Below are 24,319 nucleotides of genomic sequence, written 5' to 3'. Positions count from 1 at the left end.
GAAGTTGATCCTCTCTGTTTTTAGTGTTTTTTTTGTTTTTTTTTTTTTTTTGTTTTTTTGTTTTTTTTTTTTTCGAGACAGGGTTTCTCTGTGTAGTTTTGGTGCTTGTCCTGGATCTCGCTCTGTAGACCAGGCTGGCCTTGAACTCACAGAGATCGGCCTGGCTCTGTCTCCCAAGTGCTGGGATTAAAGGTGTGCGCCACCACCGCCCGGCTTATTTTTAGTTTTTAATTGTGTTAACAGTTTCTTTTTTTGGGGGAGGGGGGACTGTCTAAGAAAAGAAACAATTCTTAATAGGCTGTGTTTTTTTTCTGCTTAGCTTGGTTTCAGGGAGTGTTACCAGGAGCTGGCATTAATGACTGGTGTGGCAGTGAGGGAGTGCCACGTGACTTTCAGAAGCTGGTCCTAGTTCTGTGCAGAGAGCTTCATGTTAGCCGTACTCCATTCATGAGGCTGTGGTCCTTCCGTACCAGTTGTTACTGAAGAACAAAGTTGTAGACTCAGCGACTTAGGGTTCCAGTGTGTATATTCAAGAGCAGCTTTAGGACGAGGTGCCAGGGAAGTTCTTTATTCTTTTGGTTTCTTTAGCTCATGCTCCGCTCTCCTCTCATGACTTCTAAAACTACAAGAACAACTTCGAAACTAGTTTCCCCTCTTCCTGTGGTTCTTTTTCTGTGCCCTAAGGGGTGAAATGTGGTAAACAAAGGAAGAAGCTGATGGCTTCTTTCTGTGGCGCTATGTTGGTAGAAATTATTTTATTTCCCCTAGAAGTGATGTGCGCTTATTGTTCTGTAATTTGTAGGGGGACTTCCACTCAACACTTACCAAGACTTGCTCATTTCAGAGATGTGCAAATACTGGGACTGTAAAAGCAAGGCTGTAGTTGAGTTTGAAGGGAAGAGCATTGGCGACTAGCTCTGTGGATTTCGGCCCTGTGCTGATTCATTTGATAATCCACAAACCAGAGAAACTTGGACTCTGTTTTTATGATGAGCAGTTCATGTCAATGGCAGCTTACCTGTTAACCTGGAGTCTTCATTCTTAGGGTAGAAGGTGATACTCCATCCTTGACCTTGGTTGGGGACTTCTTTTCTTAGCTAGAAGGTGACACTCTGTCCTTGAGTCCAGTGGAGACTTCATTCTCAGGGTAGAAGGTGACACTCCATTCTGAGTTCAGTGGAGATTTCATTCTCAGGGTAGGAGATGACACTTCATCCTGAGTCCAGTGGAGTTCAGAATAGATGAACTTCTTAATTTTTTAAGTAATACATTGGCTGGGGCTGTAGCTCAGTTGCTACAGGCTTGCCTAGCATGAATGAAGCCCTAGGTTTGATTGTAAGCATCATGTTAAATCAGGCATGGTGGTGAGTGCTTGTAATCTTAGCATTTGGGAGGTGGAGGTAGGAGGATCAGAATCTCAAGGTCATTCTAGGCTGAAAAATGAGTTTTGAAGCCAGCCTAAGATATTTGAAACTGTCTCAAAAACAACAACAAAAAATTGTTCCAATCCATGGTCTATTCATAAAATATCTGAGTATTATGCTCACTGACCAAAATAATAGAGTAAGGATCATCTAGACGTTTCCATTGCTTCCATGCATAGACTTTGCTTCCTGAAAGTTGAAAGTTTAAAATTCCTGTGTTCTGGAGACAAGAAGATGACTCAGAGGGTGAGGATCCTTCTTAATCATTCTGGTTTAAAATACTTACTTTGTTTTGTGTTTACTTATTACTCATGTGTAATTTATATAGACTAAGGTAATTAACTTAAAAATAAAGCTAAATTTGCATAACATAAGCAGTTTCTATTTAACCACACTCATTTGTGTTTACTGTACTCTCTAATACTCGTTCTTAATATATCCATGGTTGACGGGTCAATGACCGTGATTCTAGTCCCGAGAAGACATCATCTTCGTTTTCTGCTGGAAGTAGAGTGGTGTGCATAGTAGCTTTCTAACTGCAGTTGGTACTGAGCACTGGGTTAGTAAGTAAGTCCCCTGGGCAGACTTTGTCCATGACAAAGCTGGTTATTATTTGCATGTGCTGCTTGTATCCTGTTCTTACCTCTGGAGGATAAAATTAGACCTTCTGGCCCACCCTGGCAAGGGAGTAGTGTTTCACAAGGGCTAAGTGGCTTTCAAATGATAGCCTAGCCAGAGGGGATGGTTCTCCCTGCCCTCCTGAAAAAGAGAATTCGTAATTAGCGACGGGAACCATTTTGAAAGCTGTGTATGACCTGTCTTGGTGTTGGCTTACTTGACTGTGCTCTGTGACCATAGTTGGGCGCTGTGGGTGTCCACGGACTGTTTGATGCTTCTTAACTCTCCATTTAGATAACTTCCTAGTGACAGCCTCTTCCAGTGGTGACAAAATAGTGGTGTCAAGTTGCAAATGTAAACCGGTTCCACTTTTGGAGCTTGCCGAAGGGGTAAGTTTGCTTTTTAAACCATTTAAAATCTCAGTTTTGCTTAAATGTCAATGACTTACTGGTCTCGGTTCGCTGTGTTTAAAACATTTTCTTCCTCAGCCCCGACCACCTCAGTACCAGGTGGCGTGTGTGTGCTTACTGGAAAGGCTGTGAACTGAGGTTATAATGAGTCCCTAGCTTCTGTGTCCCTCCTGTTGATGTGTGACTTAGGTCACTGGGTGGACTGGGCCATACGAACCCTCATGATGGAACTGTCCTGCTGACTGGGTGCATGATCATCAACAGAAGACTAGTTCTCAAGGCATCCTTCCACTTTAGATGCTGAGCACTTAGGGCGACGCAGGGACCTGCTGGGGCCTTTAGCACCTGGAACAGATCAGCTTTTCAGTGAGTCCTGGGCCCATGGCACACAGTGACTACTGTGCCTTTATCCTTTTGTTTTTTAAGTTCATTCAGTATAATACTGGTTTCTTCCTTCATTCACACATTCACAAAAGCTATTCTTCAAAGAGAATGGCACCTAAACAAAAAGGTGTGCTTTACTCTAGTCTTGCTGGCTGTCTGGAACTTGCTATTTAGACCAGGCTGACCTTGAAGTCATAGAGATGCACCTGCCTTTGCTGCCTTAGTGTTTGGATTACTACGATACCCTACTTCTCCTACTTTTAGAAAAACGTATACTTTGTACTTTTATACTTTAACAGATGAGGTATACAGATGTGAATCAGTCATTCTGAGGACTTGGTGAATACTCCATTTGTTTGTGTAGTTTGGCCCTCCCCACTTTAACACATTACATTATGAAGCAGGTGCACAAATACTTATAAAAGCTTTCTGCAAACAGTGGTTTCCTACTCTTTATTAGGAATTTCTTGTAACACATCTGGCCATTATTTTGGTGGGGTCCCAGCCTTGTTAATGCACATGCCACTTAGGCTCTCAGGCCTCTTTTACTTGGGGAAAGAAATTTCCACCCTACTTATTTTAAAATTATTTTTAGAATGAAATTTAACTTCTTGATTTTGTTTTTAATTCTGTGTATTCCTCTTCGAAGTGGACAGAATTGGTGTTAGCAGTATTATAATAGCTTTGGTGGGCTACCAAATAACTTTTAAATTTAAGGTTTAAAAAATGATGTCTGTTGATTTTTTTTTTTTGTCCCATGGGTACAGGATTCCTATATAGCATACAATTTCTATTAATTATTTAAGTTTATTAGATGCATTAATAATACATTAACATCAAAAGGACTTCTTTCTATCAACAAGGTAAGCCAGTTTCAAGTATAGGTTTTGTTTTGATACCTTAATAATTGTACTGTGACAGCTGGCATCCAATATATCAATCTTTGGTGGACACCATTCTTTTTTTTTTTTTTTTAACTGAATAAAATTTATATTTTCAAAGTAGAATAAAATATAGAATTCTATTTCAAAGTAAAATATAACTCAGTGTACATGTGAAATTAAAAAATTCTTTTTTTGTTTTTTGTGTGTATAGATATATATATGTATGTGTGTGTGTGTATGTGTGTGTGTATGTGTGTGTGTGTGTGTGTGTAATTTTAAATGTCGAATGTCATTTCTTGAAGGGGGTAGGAGGTCTTAATTACAGGCTCACAGCACAATGGGAGGACCCCGGAGGGCAGAAGTTCTCTACTGATGTTTTACAATCTTGTATCTAAGCTCTTAATGCCCATTATTCAGGATACACAGACAAGGAACTTCCCTTAAGCATTCAGGAGGGTGGAACCTGGCAGGGAATTAGCATTGGGAGGATATCAAGGTCAAGGTCCGCAAGCAAGGCAACAGTTACCCAAAACGGGGGCCAGGGACCTACAGGTCCCCCTTTTATTAAAAAATGAGCTTCTGACTTGGGTTGCATGGGACGTCAGCAGGTCACCTTACCTGTCATGGAGATGCCTGCCCAGGCCACACAGGTGCTCTGTCTTAGGTTGGTGAGTGCCCCCCAGGCATTACCCGGGTGGACACCATTCTTATCTATTTCTTTTAAAAGTTATTTTAATGGTTATTAGAAATTTTTGATTTGCAATGCAGTAGATTCTAAAGTAAATCTTACTCATTCAGACCTGTTCTTTCCTAGGATGGTGGCTGTAAGAACATTTTTACTAGAGTTAAAACACTGATGTGCGTGCGTGCGTGCGTGCGTGTTTGTGTCTTGCTCTTTTTTATGTGTGTTACTTGATACTGCTGGTTAACACCCAGTGGGGTTGTGAAAAGGGGACCATCTATAAGAGTCTTTGGAGCACAGACTGTTCTGGGGATGCCTGACTCTCAGGGTCAGTTGATCTAACTGTTAATCTAGGAACAGTTGATCTAACTCATCTCAAAAGTGTGAGGTGACTTGCCTAAGCCTGCAGTTCGTCGTTTGGCTAAGTCATGGAGTCTTGTCTTTGGTCTTCATTCTGTTTGATAGCCTAGACAAATATTGGCTCTGACAGCAGGTTGATGGGTTTGGGGTTTCTTGTAGGTGTGCTTCCGAGCCACTGAAACCCTTTATACCCAGCTCTGGCTTCCTTTTTACATGTTTTTGTCCACTGTATTTATTGGCATGGGTTTTCAGGAAGCAGAAATGGAGACAGGAAAACTAGCTGGGAGGCTGCTGCCGTTTGGGCAAAGTTTGGGTTAATGCTAGTAATAGATTTGGATGCAGGGAGGCATGTGGAATTTATTGTAGGATTGGAGTTTATAGACCTTGTTGATAAGTTGGGACCAGGGTGATAAGGAACTGAGGCCTATTCAGCACCTTCACCTTGATAATTTGTGCCCTAGCTAAGTTGAGGAAGGATATGTGGCCAGGTTATTTTGTTTACATGTTTATGCATGCGTTTGTGTTTGGTGGTAGATTTCTCAGCGACCTCGCAGTCACTCAGAAAATGCTCAACTACTGAGTCATTCCACTAGCCCTGAAGTCTGGATTTGCTGAGATGCTTAAGACTCCTTGGGGTGAGATTGGCTAGGAGACTTAGGACATGTGTCCTGATCTGTTTAAAACCTTTTCTCATCTGTAAAATGGGGGTCTGTGCTAGAATTAATTAATTAATTTGGTTTTTCAAGGCAGGGTTTCTCTGTGTATCCCTAGCTGTCCAGGAATTCACTCTGTAGATCAGGCTGGCCTCAAACTCAGAGATTGCTTGCCTCTGTCTCTAGACTGCTGAGATTAAAGGCATGTGCCACCCCTGCATGGCTTAGAAATTATTTAAAGGTCTTATGTTTAGCATTTTCTGAGCAGAGATTAATTTTAAGATGTTGTATAGAGCTCCTAGAGCAGGTCTTAGCAAGGAGAGATAGTGAGCTCATTCTTGACAGGAGGCCAAGGCTCACTGGTGTTCCTTAGGCTTCCTCTCAGGCTACCCTTCGGTAAAGAAACACCACCACCTTTGATTTTCTTGACATCTGAAGATGAATAAGTTGTTGGATCCCTATAAAGGATGAGGAGAGGCGAATTTTTAGTTGTGGAGAATTTCAGTTGCAAGTATCAGTGTCTTTTGCCTGTAATTCAGCAGATTCATTGTCCTGCTTACTGTGTTGGGTGAGACTCTATCATCTCTGGGCCCTGGTAAGCTAATTTTGTTTGTTTTTTCTTTAACTAGCAAAAGCAGACATGTGTCGATTTAAATTCCACATCAATGTATTTGGCAAGTGGAGGCCTAAATAACACTGTTAATATTTGGGATTTAAAGTCAAAACGAGTTCATCGTTCCTTTAAGGTAAGTGAATATATTTTAAATATTTATAGAATGAGCAGCTCACACTCTGTTTAGAATGGTTACCAAACTTTGCCCTCATAATTGAAGTGCTTTATAATTAAACTGAGACTTATCAGGGGAAGGATAGGTGCTGTCTAGCTGAAATTTTTCCTCATAAAAATTGTTGCTGCATGTTGCCTTTTCCTTGTTGCTTTTTTCCCCACATATTCACATAGTTCTCCTGGTCTGGATGAACTGCTGCCTCGGGCTTTCCTTTCCCGGAGGTGTGGTTTTGTCATCAGGTTTTGGGTTTTGGAAAAGTGTGTGGTTCTAGAGTTCAGTAACCAGAGTTGAGGGTTCAGCCTCTTAGTTCTGGAGTGTGTGTGGCTGCCACTATTGATGGTATTTTTGCCTGTATATCTTTAAACTTGGTAGTGAAATAGTTCTTAAAATAATTTACTATTTAAAATTTGGGTTCTCTCAGGCAGTTCTTTGTAGGTTCAGAAAATAAACATTCATCTCAGGAAGGTCTGTGGTTAAGACTTTCTTCACTCTACTTTTTACTCTTTTAATGTTTAGAAGAGGAACTACAAAGTTGTTTTTGAGTTTGTTGTTTAAAAAGATTTAATATGAAAAATATAAATAGTTGTATCTTCGTACCCCCCTGCATACACAGAAAAGAACTTCCTTTAATTGTTACATTATGGCCAGTACTGTTTTCCCTGTTCTCCAGTCATCCCATCTCCAGACTGTTTTGTAGTAAATACCAGACATCTTAGCATTATTGAGTTAATTCTAAAGGTGCTATTTTGAAGAGTGGTATTCTTTCTCCCTCCCTCCCTCCCTCCCTCCCTCCCTCCCTCCCTCCCTCCCTCCCTCCCTCCCTCCCTCTCTCTCTCTCTCTCTCTCTCTCTCTCTCTCTCATAACTCAGTGGAAAAGTGATCCCATAATTGCTTTGGTGTTCCTTTTGGAAGGTTATTGTTTAAGTGTAGCTAAACTTGAAGCCTCTTTAAACTTGGCTATGGAAGAAGACAGGTAATTGAAGAGTTGCTGCTAATGAAATGGTTAGCTTTTGTCCCGTTCCTTTATCTGCTAGCCGTTGTGCTTGCAAATGCTTCTTCTGTTCATTTCAGTAACTGCAGAGCAGCAAGCAGTATTCTCATGTGCAGATGGAGAAACCGAGTCAGATGTTAAAGATCTGGTTCTTTGTCAGCTTCACAGAGGTCCATGCAAGTGTAGACCCTGCTCTTCGTTTAGTATTTTGATTGTGCACTCTTTGAGTTCATTCTGCTTAGAGGGGTGTCTCATTCTGAATAGGGGGTGTCTTACAGAGCTGAGAAGAGGTGAGTCTTTAATCCGTTGGTCAGGTTTTTGACATTTGATTGGTGCATAGTAGATGTTTCCTGATGATGTATTTTCCACAGCTGGAATTAGGAAGATACCTTCTCCTTTACTAAGTGGCAGGAATTCTGTTGGGTGACATGCTCTTAGTTCCCTGTGACAACATTGCACACAGTGTTGCTTATTTCTCTGCATCAACCCCCACCCCCCACCCCCCAGACACTTGTTCTTTGGTGGAAGAGAGGGAATGTTTGAAGGATCCTTTGATAAAGTTGTAATGTAAGTGTGATGTCCTAGCCACACTAGTCTTGATAGTCCGTTAGTCATTTTGTATCAAGTTTAGTATATTTATCTTAGTAAATAACAGAACACTATATTGTTAAAAGAGCAAAACAAAAATCCACCCTTCTAACTCAGGTCAGTATTAAATGTTCCTGCTAAACACCTCTGACTTGATGTTTGGAAGAGCAAACATTTAACATGAAACAAATGTTGTCTGTCAGTGGAAGTCAGTTCTCTAAGGTGAATGTTAAGTAAGTTACCCTTCGAGAATGTTGATTGTTTCAGAGTCCGCGGACATGTAATATGGCTCTGAAAACCTGTCTTCTGAGGAGCCTCCATGTTGATTGTGTGGTTTCCTGATCGGCTGGCTCAGTAGTGTGGTGGTGGAAGGGAAATGTAGCACAGGTATTGACTGACAGCCGTGTTCTTTCCATTCATCACAGGGTGGGGGGTAATGCTGCTGTCCTTGTGTTTGCTTCTTTCAGGATCATAAAGATGAAGTAACTTGTGTGGCGTACAATTGGAATGATTGCTACATTGCTTCTGGGTCTCTCAGTGGTGAGATCATTTTGCACAACGTAACCACTAATATATCCAGTACACCTTTTGGCCATGGGAGTAGCCAGGTACAGTATGGTTTTTTTTTTTTTTTTAAATAAAGCTGATAATTTATATTTTAAATTACTTTACATAAGAAAATAAGTTTATTTTTTTATTTAAAAAAATTTTTTTTTATTAAGAGATTTTATATTCGTTTTACATATCAACCACGGATTCCCCTGTCCTTCCTCCTCCAACCCCCCAACCTTTCCCCCCCAGCCCACTCCCCCATTCCCACCTCTTCCAAGGTAAGGTCTCCCTCCCCTGGGGAGTCAGCAGAGCCTGGCACATTCAGCGGTGGCAGGTTCAATCCTCTCCTCCCTGCACCAAGGCTGAGCAAAGTGTTTCAGCATAGGCCCTAGGTTCCAAAAAGCCAGCTCATGCACTAAGGACAGGTCCTGGTCTCACTGCCTGGGGGAATGGGACAGTTCAAACTAAACAACTATTTCACTTATCCAGAGGGCCTGGTCAAGTTCCATGGGGGCTTCTCAGCTATTGGTTCACAGTTCATGAGTTTCCACTAGTTTGGCTAGTTGTCTCTCTGCTTTTTCCAGTCATGGTCTCGATATCTCTTGCTCATATAATCCTCTTCTCTCACGTCGATTGGACTCCCGGAGTTTTGCCTGGGGCTTGGCCATGGATCTCTGCATCTGCTTCCATCAGTCACTGGATGAGGGTTCTATGATGACATTGCTGGTGTTCGGCCATCTGATCACCAGAGTAGGTTAGCTCAGGCACCCTGTCGACCATTGCCAGTATTCTATAATGGAGTCATCTTTGTGGATTCCTGGAGACCTCCCTAGCACTCTGCTCCTTCCTATTCTTATAGTGTCTTCATTTATCGTGGTACCTCTTTCCTTGTTCTCCCACTCTGTTCCTCATCCAGCTAGAACCTCCCGTTCCCCTAAGCTGTCTTTCTCCAGACCCTTGCTCTCCATTACCCCCCGTCACCCCCAGTTTGCTCATGTAGATCTCATCCATTTCTCCATCGCTGGACGATCCATACACCCTTCCTAGGGTCATCCTTACTAGCTAGCCTCCCTGGCGCTGTGAGTTGGAGTCTGGTTATCCTTTGCTTTGCATCTAGTATCCACTTATGAGTGAGTACATGTTTGTCTTTCTGAGTCTGGGTTGCTGTGGGATGTCCTATATGCTGTAAATATATGTTGCTATGATTGATTGATAAATAAAACACTGATTGGCCAGTAGCCAGGCAGGAAGGGTAGTGTAGGTGGGACAAAGAGGAGGAGAATACTGGGAGGTGGAAGGCTGAGGCAGGGCTGCCATGAGGAGAAGGATGTAAAGTACTGGTAAGCCACGAGCCATGTGGCAAGGTATAGATTAATAGAAATGGGTTAATTTAAGATATAAGAACTAGATATCAAGAAGCCTGAGACATTAGGCCAAAACGGTTTAAATAATATAAGTGTCTGTGTGTTTTATTTGTCTTCTCTCAGGTTTAGAGTAACTGGATTTATGTTGAGGTCTTTGATCCACTTGGATTTAAGTTTTGTGCATGGTGACAGAAATGGATCTATTTGCAATCTTCTACTTGTTGACATCCAGTTATGCCAGCACCATTTGTTGAAGATGCTTTCTTTTTTCCATTGTACAGTTTTGGCTTCTTTGTCAAAAGTTGGTGTTCATACATGTGCGGATTAATGTCAGGGTCTTCAGTTCGGTTCCATTGGTCCACATGTCCAATGTTTTTATGCCAGTACCAAGCTGTTTATTACTGTAGCTCTATAGTAGAGCTTGAAGTCAGGGATGGTGCTGCCTCCAGAGGTTGCTTTATTGTACAGGATTCTTTTGGCTATCCTGTTTTTTGTTTTTTGTTTTTTTTCCATATGAAGTTGAATATTGTTCTTTCCAGGTCTGTGAAAAATTGTGTTGGGATTTTGATGGGGATTGCATTGAATCTGTGGATTGCTTTTGGTAAGATTGCCATTTTTACTATGTTAATTCTGCCTATCCAAGAGCATGGGAGAGCTTTCCATTTTCTGATATCTTCTTCAATTTCTTTCTTCAGGGACTTAAAGTTCTTGTCATACAGGCATACAGGTCCTTCACTTGCTTAGTTAGAGTTACCCCAAGGTATTTTATATTATTCATGGCTATTGTAAAGGGTGATGTTTCTCTGATTTCTTTCTCATTTGTCATTTGTATATAAGAGGGCTACTGATTTTTTTGAGTTAATCTTGTATCCCTGCCACAGTACTGAAGGTGTTTATCAGCTGTAAGAGTTCCTTGGTCGAAATTTTGGGGTCATTTATGTATACTATCATGTCATCTGCAAATAGTGAAAATTTGACTTCTTTCTTTCCAATTTGTATCCCCTTGATCTCCTTTTGTTGTCTTATTGCTCTAGCTAGAACTTCAAGTACTATGTTGAATAAATATGGGGAGAGTGGACAGCCTTGTCTTGTTCCTGATTTTAGTGGAATCGCTTTGAGTTTCTCTCCATTTAATTTGATGGTGGCTGTTGGCTTGCTGTAAATTGATTTATTATGTTTAGGTATGTTCCCTGTATTCCTGATCTCTCCAAGACCTTTTTCATGAAGGGGTGTTGGATTTTTTCAAAGGCCTTTTCAGCATCTAATGAAATGATCATGTGGGTTTTTTTTTTTCCTTTCAGTTTGTTTATATGGTGTATTACATTGAGAGACTTTTGTATGTTGAACCAACCTTGCATCTCTGGGATGAAGACTACTTGATCATGGGGGATAATTGTTTTGATGTGTTCTTGGAGTCTGTTTTCCAGTATTTTATTGAGTATTTTTGCATCAATGTTCATGAGTGAGATTGGCCTATAGTTCCCTTTCTTTGTTGCATCTTTGTTTGGCTTGGGAATCAGGGTAATTGTAGCCTCATAGAAGGAGTTTGGTAATGTTCCTTCTATTTCTATTGTGTGGAACAATTTAAAGAGTATTGGTATTAACTCTTCTTTGAAGATCTGGTAGTTTCTGCATCAAAACCATCTGGTCCTGGGCTTTTTTTGGTTGGAGACTTTAATCACTGTTTCTATTTCCTTAGGGGTTATTGGTCTATTTAAATAGTTTATCTGGTCTTGATTTAACTTAGATATGTCTATTCAGAAAATTGTCCATTTATTTTAGATTTTCCAATTCTGTGTTGCTGAAGTTTTCTCCATTCCTGCCTGGCCCACGGTCAGGACAAATCTCTCTCACCAGCCAGTCCCGTAGCTGCTCAGACCCGAGTAAACACACAGAGACTTGTCTTGCTTACAAACTGTATGGCCGTGTCCGGCTTCTTGTTATCTAGTTCTTCTATCTTAAATCAACCCATTTCTATTAATCTATAAATTGCCACATGGCTTGTGACTTACCGGTACTTTACGTCCTGCTTCCCATTGTGGCAGCTGTTAGCATCTCCTCCATTCCGCCTTCCTGTTCCCCCAATTCTCCTCTCTGCTAGTCCTGCCTATACTTCCTGCCTGGCTACTGGCCAATCAGTGTTTTATTTATCATTCAATCACCCACAGCATTGTAGAGTACAGGTTTTTGAAGTATGACCTGATGATTCTCTGGATTTCCTCATTGTCAGTTGTTATGTCTCCCTTTTCATTTCTGATTTTGCTAATTTGGATGCTTTCTCTCTCTGCCTTTTGGTTAGTCTGGATAAGAACTTGTCTATGTTGTTGATTTTTCTCGAAGAACCAACTCTTTGTTTCATTGATTCTTTGTATTGTTCTCTTTGTTTCTGTTTATTGATTTCAGCTCTCAATTTGATTATTTCCTGTCATCTATTCCTCCTGGGTGATTTTGCTGCTGCTTGTTCTAAAGCTTTCAGGTGTGCTGTTAAGTCACTAGTGTGAGATTTCTCCAACTTCTTTATGTGGGCATTTAGTGCTATGAATTTTCCCTCTTAGCGCTGCTTTCATAGTGCCCATAAGTTTGTGTATGTAGTATATTTATTTTCATTGATCTCTAGGAAGTCTTTAATTTCTTTTTTTATTTCTTCCTTGACCCATTGGTGATTCAGTTGAGCATTATTCAGTTTCCATGAAATTGTAGGCTTTCTGTAATTTTTGTTGTTGTTGAAATCTAACTTTAAACCATGGTGGTCTGATAGAATACAGGAGATTATTCCATTTTTTTTTTCTTGTCTCTGTTGAGATTTGTTTTGTGACTGAGTATGTGGTCGATTTTAGAGAAGGTTACATGGGGTGCTGAGAAGAAGGTATATTCTTTTTTGTTAGGGTGGAATGTTCTGTAGATATCGATTAAGTCCATTTGAGTCATAAGATCAGTTAAGCCCCTTATTTCTCTGTTGTTTTGATTTGACAGATCTGTCCAATGGTGAGAGTTGGGTGTTGAAGTCTCTCACTATTAATGTGTGGGGTTTTATGTGTGATTTAAGCTTTAGTAATGTTTCTTTTACATATGTGGGTGCCCTTCTTTTTGGGGCATAAATGTTCAGAATTGAAACTTCATCTTGGTGGATCTTTCCTGTGATGAGTATGCAATGCCCTTCTTGATCTCTTTTGATTGATTTTAGTTTGAAGTCTATTTTGTTGGATATTAGGATAGCTACACCAGCTTGCTTCTTAAGACCATTTGATTGGAAAGACTTTTCCCAGCCTTTTATTCTGAGGTAGTGTCTATCTTTGAAATTGAGGTGTGTTTCTTGTATGTAGCAGAAAGATGAGTCCTGCTTTTGTATCCATTCTGCTAGCCTGTGTCTTTTTGATATTAAGGGATATTAATGACCAGTGATTGTTAGTTCCTGCTATCTTGGTGGTAGTTTTGTGTGTATTTCTCTTCTTTGAGATTTACTGCTGTGGGTTGATCTATTGCCTGTGTTTTCATGGGTGTATCTGACTTCCTTAGCTTGGAATTTTCCTTCTAGTGCTTTCTGTAGGGCTGGATTTGTGGATAGGTATTGTTTAAATCTTGTTTTGTCTTGGAATGTCTTGTTCACTCAGTCTATGATGGTTGAAAGTTTTGCTGGGTATATTAGTCTAGGCTGGCATCCATGGTCTCTTAGTGTCTGCATTACATCTGTCCAGGTCCTTCTGGCTTTCAAAGTCTCCATTGAGAAATCGGGTGTTATTCTGATGGGTTTGCCTTTATAAGTCACTTGTCTTTTTCCTTTGCTGCTCTTAATATTCTTTCTTTATTCTGTAGGTTTAGTTGTTTAAATATTATGTGGCAAGGGGACTTTTTTGGGGGATCTAGTCTGTTTGGTGTTCTATAGGCATCTTCATGATGCTGTTCTTAAAGGTTGCTTTCTTCTGCTTCTTCTACATTGTGATGTTCAGGTCTTGTTGGAGGAGGGCTAGGTTCTGGTGATGCCATATTGCTCTTTATGTTGTTGTATGTATTTTTGCCTTAACGTCTGCCCATCTCCTCCTCTAATAGGTATAAGAGGTACCTGTGTCTGAGTGAGTTATTATTGGTCTATTCTGTGCTGCTTGTGTCTGTGTCTCAGGGAGCCCCTCTGGGTCCACTCTTAGCTCTTGGTCTAATTGGAGCAGGCAGATTCTGTGTCTCAGGGAGCTGCTCTTGGGTCAACCCAAGCTAGTTGATTCTGTGACTCACGGAGCCTCTCTTGGTCTTATCAGGGCTCTTGGTCCAGTCAGAGCTGACAGATTCTGTGTTTCAGGAAGCCTTTCTTGGTCCAGTGAGAGGTGCCAGATTCTGTCTCAGAAAGCCACTCTTGGTCTAATGAGGGCTGGCGGATTCCCTGTCTCAGGAGGTTACTCTTGGTCCATTGAGAGCTCTTTGTCCAATGAGAGCTGGCTGTTTGGTTTCTGTGCCTCAGGAAGTTGCTGGGGTCTTGGGATGGGTATTGGGGCATGGCGTATAGATTTCAGGGTCCGGTGAGGGGGGGCCTCCCACAGGAGTTTGGCTTATTGGCCAGCAACTGGAACAGAGTTGGGTGGGGGTTCCCCATAAGTTAATTTTTTTGACATTTAAATTTTTATGTAGCTTGATTGAAAATGTCTAGCTAATTTTTAATGATAGTGTTTGAAAATGATAAAGTAATGCTTGTATGAATTCATTTATATGGTAAGTATTTGATCTTTTTATGCTTTAACTGTATTTTTAACAAAATGCAACTATTTGCTGATAATATAATCCTAAAACTAGGATTTTATTCTTCCCATGGTATTTCTGTTAGAGAAAGTGTTGCATAATTCATAGTATAGGCCATAAGACAGATATATACATTCATGCTGTTCTGTGAACAGGGCATTATTTTATTTAGAGAGAGCCAAGTAAATTTTGAAGAAAAAAAAGGTTTTCTTTCTTTCTTTTTTTTTAAGCATGTGGTAGTTAAGAGGAAAAAGCTTACTCATACATTTCAGATTAGTACAGAAATCTTTAGGGAAACTTTTAAAAAGAAAAATTAGTCAATTAGATATTTTCCTTTGTCAAAACATAGTTTAATTTTTTTCTTAAAAGAATGATAAATGTCTTAATAAATCTATTCATTGGCTAACATTCCTTGAAAATTTCTACAGATGATTCCTATAGGGTCAATCTTTTAAGGTGTTTAGTCTCAGTGGAATGAGATAGTTATCGGTGTGAATTCTTTGTACCAGGCTTTCTATTCTTACCACTTTGGCCACAACTAGTATTAAATAAAAGACAAGAGATCTTTGTCGTTGGGAAGAATTTTTTTTAAATTATTATTTTAATAATATGTACTATTTAAGGAAAATTTAAAGAGTGCTTAACTGGACAAGCAAATAGTACCTTTGAGGTCCGTGTGTATAAGGAATATGGGAGCTGCGTACACATGTTGTGAGTTGAGGGAGTGGTTTAGAGCAGTTGGGAAAAACTCGGAACAAAGGAAGGAGAGCAGAAGGAGAGAGGGCTTGCTTTGCAGTGTCAGGTGACAGACCTTGTCCAGTTGTTGCATGCTGATGGTTAGGGTTAGCTCTCTCCATGGATGCATTAGAGTGGGGACCACAGCGTACGTCTCTGTCTTCAGCTGCTCTCCAGCTTTGTGTCTTACATGGAAAAGACCCAATAAACATGTGGCTGTACGAACATGTTTAGAAATTACTGAGCTGTTAAGAGGCTGGTCTAGAACTCTGGGAAAGAGTGATTCATATGGAGGAAATGATGGAAAACACAAGGAGGGAACATAATGGGTTGATGGGAGGGCGTGAGAACAGATTGGGAGGTAAGGAAGTGCAGTGTTGGCAGGAGACTAGCTACCACGTGCGACATTTGTCTCTGTTCTCGACAGCATTTAAACTACTTGGTGGTTTTAACAAATTAGTGTGAGAATTAGAATTGCTGAACAGCAACAGAACCCTTTAGGGATAACAGCGCTTTCCAGGTTTTGTGGATGAGAATTAATGCTTTTAGTTTTCATAGATAGGTTCTTTAGAATATTAATATTGTTGTAAAAACAAACTTTTTTATCTTTGTGTTTTCTCTTTATTTGTGTTTTGATAATATAAAGCCTAAGCCCGCAGTCTGTGGAACCAATGTAAACAATCATACTGAGGTCAAATTTATATCTTTATGAGGAACCAGAGTAATGGGTTTCTTCTGTTGTGTTTTGTATTGGGGCATAGCATATTCATAAACTTCAGCCTGGCTTTTTACGTACAAACTAGGTCTGGCCTGCATACTCTCACACTTCTGCTTTCCTGTGTTTTGCTGGAGTCTTTTTGCCAGCATAGAGGACTTGCCACTGTTGACTGTTTTTCACCCAGTGGCCACTGAGTTCCATTGCCTTCGCCTCATTTAGACGTTGTTACTAGTGAGCATGTGATTCCTGGGCTGTCGGTTCAGAGGATGGACTGATTGGAGGGCCCCTGCCACAGGAGCCTCATTTCCTCTCGGCCTACTTTCTAGCTTAGTGGAAGTTGTGAGTGATTATTTAAGGCAGAGTATCTGAAGCTTCTGGGTACAGTTGCAAGATGTATCAGTTTAAGAAAATAGCAGCTGGGCAGTGGTGGTGCATGCCTTTAATCCCAGCACTCGGAAGGCAGAGGCAGTCAGATCTTTGTGAGTTCGAGGCCATCCTGGTCTACAGAGCAAGATCCAAGAAAGGTGCAAAGCTACACAGAGAAACCCTGTCTTGAAAAACCAAAAAAAAAGAAAAAGAAAAAGAAAGAAATTAGCAGTAGTTGGTTGTCCTTGGATCTATGACCTCTCCAGCCGTGGGTTCTTGCTGGGTTTACAGTACCAGGCGTGAGTTCCCTCCTACCGGGCAGGCCTTCAGCCCAGCTAGAGGCCCGTTGGTTTACCCCAACAGAAGTGCCACTGCTGCACTGTGGTGGGTCCTGCCGGGCCAGTGGTTACTGTGGTTCACAGGCTTTACAGCTGGGGGACTGCTGGTCACTTTTCTCCCCTGGCAGCCTGCCTGGCACCTTCCAGTGCTGTGAGAACTAGTCCTCAGGGAGGAGCCTTCCAGCTCCTGTCAGTACCAGCTTGACTCCTCAAGTCCCATAACAAAAATTTGTGGTGTCTTCAGCAATAGGGTCTCCTCTTCAAGCTGTAGATAGAAGGTGATCAAGGGCTGTGGTGCTAGCCTATACTGATTTAGGGGTCTTTTGGACTTCCCTGACCAATGATCAAAAGGAAGTTTCTTGTGTTAGTACTGATATTTTTGTTTAGATAGTCTAGACCGGTGGTTCTCAGTCTCCCTAATGCTGTGATCCTTTAATACAATTCCTCATGTTGTGGTGACCCCAACCATCACATTATTTTTGCTGCTAGTGCATAACTAATTTTGCTACTGTTATGAATCATAACAGAAATAGTGGTTTCTGATGGTCTTAGGTGACCCCTGTGAAAGGGTCGTTCATTCCCAAAGGGGTTGAGAACCACTGGGCTATGGCTCTTGGGGGAAGCATTATCACCTCACGTGGTATAACTTCATTTTGTGTGTGTGTGTGTGTGTACATATACACACATATATGTAATTTTAGGTAAACATAGAATTATGACTTGCTATGGCTTTTTCAGACTTCTTTAATGTTATTTAACCGCCTTCCTCTGTATTATCCTTCCTCCCAGTTAAGGCCCTCCACTCCATTTCCCCCCTTACCTCTTCAAAGCTCTGGGGTCCTACTATTTCCTCCCTAACCCCCCCAGCTCCTTCTCACCCCTCCCCTCTGGTCACAACTAGATGTCTTCAGGTGTGCAGTGATCGAATGTTTATTTTTATCCCTCTCACATGAAAAGAAAAACCCTTAAAATCTTAGGTGATAGATTACTGTGATGTTGATTTTCAAAGATTTTTAATTGATTAGTTTTTATCAGAAAACCAAATTAAGTTTATCTTGTAGTTTAGGAAAACAGGAATGCATAAAACTCACCTGCAGGGTGAGTGGAGATCAGTCAGAACCTGGGCTCTTCCTGGGCCTGCTGCCTCCTCCTTGGGCAGCACGTCTGTACCTCTGCAGGAGCCTTGGTGGCTTTATGTCTACTTGGCAGCACTAGGCTAAGATCAGTGAGTGTTAGCTGCTGTTGGGAGCCTTTAAAGAATCATTGTTAGAAGACACTAGAATACCTTTGTGATTACTTCCTCAACCTGGTTCGAGCGTCTGTAGTTTATGTGCTTCTTTCAATCCCCTGCTAATTTACCAGCTAGAATTTGTCCTCTGGAATTGTGTTCTGCATTGAAGACTGTTTTTCTGACAAGGCCCCACCTCCAGAGGCAGAGCTACAGGTTGTCAGTGACTGCTGTTTGCTTCAAGAAGACCTCTTGTAGCTTTCCCAATACTTAAGTGGGCAGCCTTAAACATGTGTATATATAGGAAACACTAACTAGACTCAGTGGTGTGTGTGTGTGTGTGTGTGTGTGTGTGTGTGTGTGTGTGTGAATAAGAGGGTAAAGAAAAAAATTAGAGTGCATTTTTTTCCTTCTGCTAGGGACAAGGGGTTATTTTTTAAAAAATATATACTGTATTATCTCATATTCTTTGATAAGCTATACCATTAAGAGAAAAATATATAGGCAAAAAAATAGAAGTTGGTTTTATAAAGATCAGTTCTAGAGCTCTTAGGAAAGTCATTGTAATGATTCTGCACACTCTAGTTTTTACTTAACATAATTGAAATATTTGAAGGCATTTTTACATTAGTTCTTTTCCTACAACTTAATTGCAGTTTATCTATTATTACCAGAAGCATAGAGTTGGCACTTGAGCATTCATTAAAAAAATTCTATTATAAGATTTCTTAAAATTCATTTTAGAGTTCAAATAAATACACATTTAAAAAATTTAAACAGTTCATAAGATCTCAAGTGTGTCAGAAGTTGACATTTTAAAATTCAAATATACTGTTGTTCAGTTCAGTTTTGTGTTGGTTGATTGTATTGTACCTAGGGTATTGGTTATTGAGAAAAAATAGTAGACAGGACATAGGACATAGCCATGATTAAATTAAAAAAACTTTATTTTTGTTTCTATAAACAATCAAGGATTTGAAGTTGTAATAATCACCAAAGTGGCTTAGGGAGAGTGAGAAATCCTTGGCATCTCACTGAGTCTACATCAGACTGAAATTCACCAGAAATGAGATGGCCTGAATATGTTTAGAGTCCGACTTTGAAATGTCGGAGCTGAATTGAAGCTATTAGTTGTCTGTGGAGCAGTGTCTTTCTCCAAGGGAAAAAGAAAGGCATTGCTTCTGTGGACCTGCTGCCTGGCGCCTCTCAAACTCCACTTGCATGTCAGCACAGGGCAAGGTCCGCCACGGCCTGGCTCCACGAGAGCTGGACCCCTGCTGCCTTCTCCCAGGCAGTTCAAACCGGGATCTATATTATTGAAGCCTTGGATTAAAAGGGATTTTTAGGTAAAGCAGAGGTGAGATGTTAACATATACCACAGTACATGTTCAAACCCACCTGTTTTCCTTAAGCAAATATTTTGTTTTGTGTATACATTTTGTGTTAATAAGCATGCTTGAGTACAGAGATCTGGTAACTGTAAGTAATTATTAATTACCTTCTAAAATGATAATTAGTTTGTAAAGAATAAGTTTAGGGCTGGAATATAGCTCAGCTGTAGAGACCCCAAGAAGTCCTGAGTTCTATTTCTGACACTATAGAAAACTTTTAATTATAATTTACTTTATGTTTTACATGGGTTTATGATCAAAAAACTTGACTGCAGAGCCTTATTTCTAGACTAGTGACCCTTAAGTTTATAAGAGCATTAGTATACTTTATATTGGGGGAAAGTTTGGCACACTAACACGTCCTTACTAATCTGGGTATTCTTAGCACTTGTTATATTCTTGCCTCGCCCCTGTGTTGTGTTCTTAAGCAGTCTTATTATTATGTTAGCATAAAATAAATTGATACTTTGTGCCTATTTTCAAAGATTTTTTTCTTATGTTTTTCTCTAACGTTAATGGAAATTATTTGAAAAACTTTGTGTGTTTCTATACATAGCTTTGTCTTTCTTACATAATCATTTTCTTTGTCTAATCTTGTTTCCTGCCCTTTTTTGGTCACCATTTTGTCCTAGGTATGTCCTCACAGATTCTAACTAGTGTTCAATGACTGTGTGCTTTTTGGTAGTACTTAATGCCACTATTTGTCTAACGATTCTCCTGTTTGAGATAGTTTCCAAATGTTTCTAATCACAAGCACTGTATTTTAATATTGTTCTGAAAAGTCTCTTCTGATTTTGACCTTTTTCAATAAAATTTAGGAACAGGTTCACTGAGGAACTACTGTTTAGTCATAGACAGTGAGTGGGCACCAGAGCACTCATTAATCCCGAGGTGTCTGCTTCTGTGACTTGCACTCTGATGGTACTGATAGGCAGCAGATGTTCCGGGTTCTGTGAATCTAAATAAAGACCAGGGAGTAGGAGTTCTAATGAGTGATATTTCTCCTGCTCCCATCTTAATCAGTTATGTGCATCTTTCCTGTAGAATGTTAGATGCCTGGCAAAGGGAAAGGAAACAAAAAGTAAGTTTGTAAAGGACAAATTAACCCAGCAGACAGCTTCACTGTCTGTTCTCTGTAGGTTAGTAATTGGATCTGCCAGAAAGAACTGACACAGATTAACAAGAGAGAAGGTATGCGGGCTCATTCCATGTGAGCACGAGGGCATGTTGCAGGGGTGAAAGGTGAACGAATACCCGAGCTGTGGTAGTTCACAGTCCCCAGCAACGTCTTAATGGACAGGTAGTTCACAAGTCCCCATGCAGCAGCCTGCTTATTCGTATTCATGGTCAGGAACCTTGAACTGCTCCATATTGCCACCCCCGACCCCCACCCCACCCCACCCCGCCCCTCGTGTACGCACGCACGCGCGCACGCGCGCACAAGCAGAAGCAGTCACTGGGTCATCAGTGGCCCTTACTTAAGCATCCACCCTGCTCTTCGCGACTCAGAACTGCAGCATGTGCTTGAGTCTCTAGGCTCTGCCCTTCCTAAGGCTGACAAACCTGTAGCTGAACCACAGCTTACAGTGTGCCACCCAGAGAGCAAGGCAGTCGTGCTGCTGGCGTCCAGCTATTTAGAATTCGCAGGGAGCTCGAGATACGCTTCACAAAGAAGATGTTTAAACATTGGAAAATTAAGGGTTACATAAAAATGGCAAATAGAAAATATATTTTAAAAAGAAAGGAAACGTTGAACCTTATGTATCCAGCAAATGCCAGACCTAGCAAACTATGATAGTCTTCTGTCTTTGATTTAAAAACATCAAAGATAAAAATAGTAAAATATAAAAATAATTAATGTTTTATAATCTCTGGGGGAAAAATCAGCAAAGGACTATCATTTAGCATTCCTTTCTTTAATTGTGTAATTTTTGACTGTGGACTACCTTAGGATGTCAGTTCTGTTTATCAGAATTGATAATGAGCAAGGCAGCATAATTTTCATTATAAAATTCTTGATTTGATTAAAAACTCCTTAAGTAATTGAGTGTGTGTGTTTATGGGTTTACCGAGTAACCCAATGAGACTGAGCAGCTTATATATGCTGCAGAGCAGAGGAGGAAGAAGGAGAGCTGAAAGTACTTCTTGGGGTGGGAAATGAGTTGACGGGAAGTGAGAAGGACCCTGGCTTGTCGGGAAGTCAGGCTAACCCTGAATCTGTGAAGGGAAGGTATCCTGGATACCTACCTACAGCTCTGGAGGGAAAGTTATCTTGACTTGTTGGGAAGTCAGGCTATCCCTGAAGCTGAGGTCCTCTGGGGGATGGTCTCCCCACAGGATCTGGCAATCCTGCTCCTCTCTGAGTGCTGTTACAGCTGACCTCTGCTCTGGCCCAGAAGGGAGTTTTCCAGCAGAGATACCTGTATCTTCTTAGCTCCTGCCCAAGATGTTACCTCCACTTCACTCTGCTAATGGGAGACCCCTGCAGAAATGTGGCAATCTGCTCCCGCTCCTGGGGAAAGTTGTTACTTCCGCTCCACTCCCAAGGGAGTTTCCCAGCAGAGGTATCCCTTTCATCTTCTGCTCTGCCCCCTGAGGGAGCTTCCCAGCAGAGATTCTGCTCCACGCTGGCCAAAGAACATCATCACCCAAAACTCGTTTCAGAAAGCGATTTATTTGGGAAGGAGTCCAGCAGAGTGGCTGCCTCTGCCAGGGTGGAGAAGGACAGCTGCTAACTGAACAGGCACAGGGCTTAGATAGGGCTTCCTGGGTGCAGTGTTTCCAGGGAGAAGAAGATTGTCAGGGGCAAATGGTCAGATTTTTATCCCTTGAGCTTCGACAAGCTCAGACTGGCTAGATTTTGTGCTCAGGGACTGGTTGGTTTCCTGTCCAGGGATTGGTTGGTTTTCCTGCTCAGGGATTGGTTGGTTTTCCTGCTCAGGGACTGGTTGATTTTCCTACTCAGGGACTGGTTGGTTTCCTGTCCAGGGATTGGTTGGTTTTTCTGCTTAGGGACTGGTTGGTTTCCTGTCCAGGGATTGGTTGGTTTTCCTGCTCAGGGACTGGTTGGTTTCCTGTCCAGGGATTGGTTGGTTTTCCTGCTCAGGGATTGGTTGGTTTTCCTGCTCAGGGACTGGTTGGTTTCATGTTCAGTGGGACATGGTTTCAGGGCCACACTGTGTTTCTTTGACTGGCCCTTTTTTTAGCCTTCTGGCTCTAGTTTCAGGGCCAGGGTGTGTTTCTTCACTGGCTCTGGTTCCAGGGCCAAAGTGTGTTTCTTTGGCTCTGGTTTTAGGGGTCAAGTATTTCTTTCACTGGCTCTGGTTCCAGTGCCAACGTGTTTCTTTGGGTCTGGTTTTAGGGCTAAAGTGTTTCTTTCACTGGCCTTTTTACCATACAGTTATATTAACAGTTTTCCTCTGAAATGGAGGAGATTGAAAAAGCTGTGTTCTCCCAGATAATAAAATGATGACAGATACTCACCTAATAGAACATTGAAATGTTGCAGGGTCACCTTACAGCACGTTAAATAACATGGTGGGGTTTGTGGCCAAAACATGTCTGTCCTTAAATCTGGGAATACCTAAAGCGGTGTGGACAGAATTGGTAGAATTCAGTCATGTTTATGGATGTTTATGAATGTCAGCCGTAACATCCGTGTGTCTTTACATCACAGCCTGTCCGACACATGAGGTACTCCTTATTTAGGAAGTCTCTCCTTGGCAGCGTTTCGGATAATGGAGTAGTGACCCTCTGGGATGTGAACAGTCAGAGTTCATACCACAGCTTTGACACCACACACAAGGCTCCAGCGTCAGGCATCTGCTTCTCGCCTGTCAATGAATTGCTGTTTGTCACCATAGGCTTGGATAAAAGAATCATCCTCTATGACACTTCAAGTAAGAAGTAAGTGTGATAATGATCCTGAGTATTTGTTTTGAGTTCGGATCTCACCTAGCCAAGGCAGGCCTCAAACTTGCCAGTTAGCTAAACATGACCTTGAACTGGAGATCCTTTGGTGTTACTGAGTGCTCAAATTACAGGTGTGTCACCACACCCAGCTTATGTGGTACTTAAGGTCAACCTAGAGTGCCGTGTATGCTAAGCAAGCACTGTGCACCAACCTACACCAGCTCTAAGGTGTCCATGCTTTAATTTAACAACAGTTACTTCATTAACAGACATGTTTGTGACTTAGACGGCTTCTGTTACTATCAGCGGGATCTAATATTTGTACATTGGATGTATCTAATATGAAAATTTTCTTGTGTTTTCTCACATAGAAAAGAATAATGGATATAGCATGGACATTAGGATGCTTTTAGACCATGAATGTTTTGAGAGAGAGAGAGAGAGAGAGAGAGAAAGATGATTCATTATATGTCTTTATTTCACTAGTCTTAAGATTCTTTTGTAAAATACAACTAAACACACTTATTTTTTAAGGCAGTTTTGTTTTAAAATTTATTTTCTGTACCAAAGTTTCTAAACTAATTATATTTTGGTCTGGTGTTTCTCTGTTATGAGTGCCGTCCTGAGCACTGTAATATCTTTCAACACTGTCCTTGGTCTCTCCCTAAGCACAGTGGCATTTGCTGAGTTATGATAGTCTTCAGACATTACCAGATCTATCCCTGAGAAATGTTGGCCCTGCTTAGCTAGATGATCTTCGAACCGTTCAAACCGTTTTGGGATAACTGCTTAAGGTAGAACTTTATTTTTTAAAAGAAGAAAAGGCTTCTAGAATTGTATTTAACGATAAGCAGTATTTAAAGATCATGTAGAATGCGGAGGTTGCTATCGGGAGATTCCAGACTGGGGCCTTTCGCCAGTACACCAGTGACTTGGTTCACATCTGGCAGCCTCTGGGCTCAGGAAGCCTTTTTTCCTCCTCTTTGTGTAGTACCTGATAGACCAGCAAAGAGCAAGTCAGTCTCCATCGGCCACACGAATGTGTTGTTTTTAGCCTTTTGGTCAGGAGATGCACAACTCAGAGCAGAGGAACATCTGTTCCTGTGAAAGGTCACAGTCCCCCCAGAGACAAGCAGGCCACTAAGTGGAAACTGGATATGTGGTGCCCGCTCAGCCCTGAGGCTGGTGGCTGTTTGTAAGTGACACTA

At 41.2% G+C, this 24,319-nt stretch overlaps 1 protein-coding gene across 3 annotated transcripts in view; it reads left to right on the top strand.

Moving 5' to 3' along the window:
- Positions 1 to 24,319, top strand: part of Nedd1 (NEDD1 gamma-tubulin ring complex targeting factor) — a 47,368-nt gene that overhangs the window by 4,827 nt on the left and 18,222 nt on the right. For all 3 annotated transcript variants that reach the window (XM_042263225.2, XM_042263224.2, XM_076554626.1), the window contains exons 3-6: positions 2,337 to 2,431; positions 6,045 to 6,161; positions 8,250 to 8,390; positions 22,876 to 23,105. In XM_042263225.2, the coding sequence (XP_042119159.2) occupies positions 2,337 to 2,431; positions 6,045 to 6,161; positions 8,250 to 8,390; positions 22,876 to 23,105 (583 nt within the window). The remainder of the gene's footprint in view (positions 1 to 2,336; positions 2,432 to 6,044; positions 6,162 to 8,249; positions 8,391 to 22,875; positions 23,106 to 24,319) is intronic.

This window comes from Peromyscus maniculatus, chromosome 18, assembly GCF_049852395.1.
Source record: "Peromyscus maniculatus bairdii isolate BWxNUB_F1_BW_parent chromosome 18, HU_Pman_BW_mat_3.1, whole genome shotgun sequence".
Taxonomy (NCBI): Eukaryota; Metazoa; Chordata; class Mammalia; order Rodentia; family Cricetidae; genus Peromyscus; species Peromyscus maniculatus.
The sequence above is the reverse complement of the archived record's forward strand: the minus strand, read 5'-3'. Positions and strand labels throughout refer to the sequence as shown.